We start from the raw sequence: 5,630 nt of genomic DNA, 5'->3' as shown, positions 1-5,630 counted from the left end.
GTGCTGTATCAGCCTGCGGACAGCCGCCAGGCGAACACCCCTCCTGGGCAGAAGAGGCGCAGGACGATCTCAAGGGATGTCTTTAATGTTCTTTTTTAAAAAAAAAAAAAAACCTAGCCCAGTAAATTTGAAAGGAAAACCGTGTTAAGCCCTAATCACCATAACAGACACAGTGTATATTAGAAGCCATTGAGATCTAAACCAAACAGGCTGGGATTTGAGCCTTTCAGACTGAGAGTGGCTCTCGTCATGAGGTTGCAGATTCTGATTATGATGTCGAAATCTTTTATTTTAATTGCTGGGAGCCATTACCCCGGAAAGGCAGCCAATTTTTGTGCATATGTTAGTAGCCAGTGTAAGTCCAACTTTGCTTCTAAGTATGATGTTGCACCTGAGTGAGTGACCTCAGGTGCTCAGGAGACTCTCGGCAGGGGTGACAAGCATTCTGAGCCATGGGTCACCTCAATCCACATCATTGTTGTGTCTTTTCTATCCACATTTCCCCCTCCAAAACGTAGAAACTAGGAGCTGCTTTGGGGGTAAGGGTGGAGTCCTGTTTAGGGTAGGAACTCTGCCTCAAGTTTGTAGGTGTCTTGTAACGGTTTTGCCTGGGTAGTAGACATGCATGGGGAGTGTGCCCTGTGCTTTCATTCAAAGAGAATTTTTTTTTAAATACATGTTTTTAATTTAGTATTTTAATTTTTGAAAATTCTGTACACAAGTATTGTATTTACATAATTTTTACCCCTTCTTTTTTCCCTTCTAATGCTTCTCAAGTTCCTTTGCTTCCTTTCAGATTCACAACTCTTCAATTCTGTCTGTCTGTCTGTCTGTCTGTCTGTCTCTCTCTCTCTCTCTCTCTCTCCCCCCTTCCACATATGGCCTGAAAAAAAAAATTATCTATCTATCTATCTATCTATCTATCTATCGAGTACTCCTATGTGTATGCATTTCTGTTTAGGGCTGACCACTGGAGATCGGACATTTTACAGGTTCTCATCCCTGGACGAGACTGATTTTTTTTTTTCTCTTTCAGCAGCCATCAGTAGCCTGTAGGTCTTTATCTAGGGGTGGGGCCTTTTGAGACTCCCTCCCATCTGCATTGGTGCGCCACCCTGTCAGGTCTTGATTAGGTGCCATGCTGTTAAGATGTCATGATGCAGCTTCCCTGTTCCATGTAGAAGACACTGTCTTGCGGCAGCCATGCTGGTCCTCTCTGTGGCTCTCCCACTCTTTCTGCCCTGCTCTCCCGTTGTATTCCCTGAGCCTGCAGTATAGGGGTTGTGCTGTAGGTGTATCAGTTGTGGTTGAGTACCCCCACTGTTTTCTGTATTTTGATCTCTTGTGAATTTCTGAAGTCATGGCTGCAGAAAGCAGTGTAGGGCTAGTGATCGATGTTCCCTGTTGGGGGCTTAGTGGCGCACCTGTAGATATGTGCACTGATCCTCAGGGAGGAGACTTTCAGGTCAGTTCCAGCTCAGTTCCTCCAAGGCCTGTGCCTGAAGTGTGTGCTGTCTCAGCAGTAGGGTGTTACCTTTGAGTTCTGGAGACAACCAGGAGGAACAGCCGTAGCCTGTACTGTTTGTGGACTCTTCTTGGACTCCCCTGACCAATAGCTGGAACTACGACTCCCTATGCCTAGCACTTGGGGCAAAGGTTTACATAGCATCATTTGGTGTACATGAGGATTTCCTTGACTGAGGTGCATCCAGATCTTGGGGGCCAGTATTTAGCAGCACAAGACCAACCCCATGTGGCATGCCATAATGAAGGCCAGAAAACAATTGCAGGAATTGGTTCTCTCTTTCCGCCAGCAGATCCTGGGGGGGGGGGTGAACTCATGCTGTCAGGCTTGGTAGCACTGAGCCATCTCATCAACAGGCTCAGGCACTCTGTCTTCCAGCGGGCGTGATCGTTCACTGATAACAGGAAGAACTCCTAGTCCCTTGGGATGAAAGGCACCATTCTTCTTATGACAGCACATTTTTAACATTCTGAAGTTGAGAGGCCCGTAGTTGGCTTCTCTCTTAGTTCAGGGAGTAGTCGTCTTTAGTGGCTAGTAAGCTATTTCCATATGTCTATAGGTGGTAGTAGTAAACATTTTTATCCTGAGGAGTAACCAGAAAAGGTTTTAATAAGAGCAGCATGTGGGAGATGTGGACAGTGGCGGGAGAGTGGGAATGTTGAAGGCGTTTTCTTAACACCGGTTTCCTCTTTGCATTTCTAGTCTCTATAACCTGGCTTCACTGGAACTGAGAGAGAATCTTCTTACATATCTTCCTGAGTGAGTCTCTGGGGGAAATAAGATGGGATTTTGTGCAGTGACTGGAAGTGTAGTCCTTTCTTCCCCATCCACATGAACCATGCTTTTAGAATCTAGTCCAGGAAAGGAAGTGTGTTACTACTCTGCATGCCTTGAGTGTCTCTGAGTGTTTTCCTTGTTGTTGATTGTTTCAACAGCTCTCTTACCCAACTAAGGAGACTAGAAGAACTTGATTTAGGAAACAATGAAATCTATAATTTGGTAAGTGTGTATCCTAAAGATTTGATGCTTCTCTGTCCTTAAGATCAGAGATGGTTTTGAAGAGTCACTAGAGATGTGTTTCTTCAAGCACAGCTTGACAGTGCTTCAGCTTCAAACCCTGAGGAATGTACCTCAGTCCACAGTGGTCAAGAAATGTACCTCAGTCCACAGTGGCCAAGAAACATGGTATGGGGAGAGTCAGGACTAGAGATCTGAGCACTGGGGCAGGTTTGCATTCTAGGTGTGGGGCAGTTTCAGGGACAGTGTTGATATGAGAGAGGTAACAACTAGCCTGGCTGTGGTACCCTGTTCCCATTTGATGATTCTCCCTTCCGAAATGGACGATGGAAGTCTGGGGTCTTGTTACTATAATGTTACCTTTTGTTTCAGCCAGAATCAATTGGGGCGCTCCTACATCTGAAGGATCTCTGGTTGGATGGAAATCAGCTGTCTGAATTACCTCAGGTTAGTGGGAACTTCAGTGTGTATCCAAAAGTGTATAGCTGCAACAGTAAACTGTGTGTGTGTTCTCTGCATCTCTGGGTCTTTCTAGAGGATCACCATGACAAGGAACATTGTCTAGAAAGCACATTTGGAAACAGCCCTTGAGCTTTCACCATTGTGCATCTTACCACAGGGAGACTGAAAACTACAGCCCACCACCTCTGAAGACATAAAAGTCTCTCTTCTCATCTTACTACCCAGTATAACTTACATCAAGCCCAGCAGATCTGTAAATTACAAGGGCCATAATTCTGACAGTGTAAATCATTGCTACTGTTTAGTGTGATGTGCCCAAGTGCTTCGAGGTAATTTTGACTACATTTGCCCTTGGTGGTTGTTGTAAAAGCAATATTAAGAGCTCCCAGGGTCCTCAGAGCACTTACAGTTTGAGCTAGAGTGCCTCATGGTTAGTCGGCTCCCTGCTGGTGGCAGCTGTGAGACCCATGTTCTAGATAAACCAAACTGACCTTGAACAGTCACCTGAGTGGAGCCCAGTGGGCAGGTGTAGTTTCAGACTGATCAAATGAGAAAGCCTCCATAGAAAAGCCTTCCCTGACCTAGGGCACAGATTCGGTGGACAACCCCATGGTCCCTAGCAGACTGCCCAAGTGATCTTAGGATCACTGGTGAGTGGAACAAAACTTCTGCTCCAATCCAATTGCGCATGGGACCTGAGACAGCACTAGGGAAGCAGAGAACCTGCCTGACCAGAGGCACAAATCCCTTCTGGTCTGCGCCAGCACCGGGTCACCTAGGGCGCGGATTCGGTGGACACCCCCACAGTCCCTTGCGGACTGCCCAAGCAATCTTAGGATCACTGGTGAGTGGAACACAACAGCTGCTCCAATCCAATAGTGATAGNCCTGTGACAGCAGGAACAAGGACACCAGAGCCTTTCCTGACCAGAGGTCCCTTTTAATCAGTTCAGGTTTATCTTGGTTTCAAACAGACCAGACAACTCCACAGTCCTTAAAAGGAGACACCACTTCCACGCACTGTAACATGCCTAGGATCTTAGGACAACAGGATCCCAGGATAACAGGAGCTGGATCACACTAGTATTTGAATGTCTCAGAGGAGCTTGACTGCCAAGAACTTAGACACTCCCAGAATCTCAGGTTCACAGGAGCCCACAATCAAAGAATCACAGAGAAATCTGGACTCTGAGAAGTCCTGAATCAACTGAGATTATAGGAAAGACAGGCTCCAATCAGATATATTGAGGGCAGCAAGCACTAGAGATAATCAGATGGCAGGAGGCAAGCGTAAGAACAGAAGCAACAGAAACCAAGGTTACTTGACATCATCAGACCACCATAGCAAGTCCTGGATACACCATCACACCAGAAAAGCAGGGCATGGATCTAAAGTCACTTCTCATGAGGATGATGGAGGACTTTAAGAAGGAAATACTGGAAATCACAGGTAAACTGATAGAAGACTTTAAAGTGGAAACACAAAAATCCCTTAAAGAGTTACAGGAAAACGCTACCAAACGCTACCAAAAGGAGATGGAATTGAACAAAACCATCCAGGATCTAAAAATGGAAGTAGAAACAATAAACCCCAAAGGGACACAACTCTGGAGATAGAAACCCTAGGAAAGAAATCGGGAACAATAGATGCAAGCATCAGCAACAGAATACAAGAGATGGAAGAGAGAATCTCAGGTGCAGAAGATTCCATAGGGAACATGGACACAACAATCAAAGAAAATGCAAAATGCAAAAAGATCTTAACTCAAAACATCCAGGAAATCCAGGACACAATGAGAAGACCAAAACTACAGATAATAGGAGTAGATGGGAATGAAGATTATCAACTTAAAGGGCCAGCAAATATCTTCAACAAGAAGCCTACAGAACCCCAAATAGACTGGACCAGAAAAGAAATTCCTTCCGACTCATAATAATCAGAACAACAAATGCACTAACTAAAGACAGAATATTAAAAGCAGTAAGGGAAAAAGGTCAAGTAACATACAAAGGCAGGCCTATTAGAATTACTCCAGACTTCTCACCAGAGAATATGAAAGCCAGAAGATCCTCGAAAGATGTTATACAGGCCCTAAGAGAACAAATGCCAGCCCAGGCTACTATACCCAGCTAAACTCTCAATTACCATAGTTGGAGAAACCAAAGTATTCCATGACAAAACCAAATTCACACAATATCTTTCAACGAATCCAGCCCTTCAAAGGATAATAACAGAAAAACACCAGCACAAGGACGGAGACCACGCCCTAGGAAAAGCAAGAAAGTAATCCTTCAAGAAACCTAAAAGACAGCCAGCCACAAGAACAGGATGCCAACTCTAACAACAAAAATGACAGGAAGCAACAATTACTTTTCCTTAATATCTCTTAATGTCAATGGTCTCAATTCCCCAATAAAAAGGCATAGACTAACAGATTGACTCCACAAACAGGACCCAACATTTTGCTGCTTACAGGAAACTCATCTCAGGGAAAAAAGACAGTCACTACCTCAGCGAAAGGTTGGAAAACAATTTTTCAAGCAAATGGTCTGAAGAAACAAGCCAGAGTGGCCATTCTAATATCGAATAAACTCAACTTCCAACCCAAAGTTATCAAAAAAGACAA

The 5,630-nt window shown here is 44.6% G+C and overlaps 1 protein-coding gene across 2 annotated transcripts in view; it reads left to right on the top strand.

Annotated features, from left to right (window-relative positions):
• Lrrc1 (leucine rich repeat containing 1) overlaps positions 1–5,630 on the top strand; it is a 112,619-nt gene that overhangs the window by 79,991 nt on the left and 26,998 nt on the right. For both annotated transcript variants that reach the window (XM_021206419.2, XM_029543245.1), the window contains exons 5-7: positions 2,228–2,284; positions 2,461–2,524; positions 2,915–2,989. In XM_021206419.2, the coding sequence (XP_021062078.1) occupies positions 2,228–2,284; positions 2,461–2,524; positions 2,915–2,989 (196 nt within the window). The remainder of the gene's footprint in view (positions 1–2,227; positions 2,285–2,460; positions 2,525–2,914; positions 2,990–5,630) is intronic.

The sequence above is a fragment of the Mus pahari genome, chromosome 10 (assembly GCF_900095145.1).
Source record: "Mus pahari chromosome 10, PAHARI_EIJ_v1.1, whole genome shotgun sequence".
Classification (NCBI taxonomy): Eukaryota; Metazoa; Chordata; class Mammalia; order Rodentia; family Muridae; genus Mus; species Mus pahari.
Note: the sequence above shows the minus strand (reverse complement) of the source record. Positions and strands in the feature narration are given on the sequence as shown.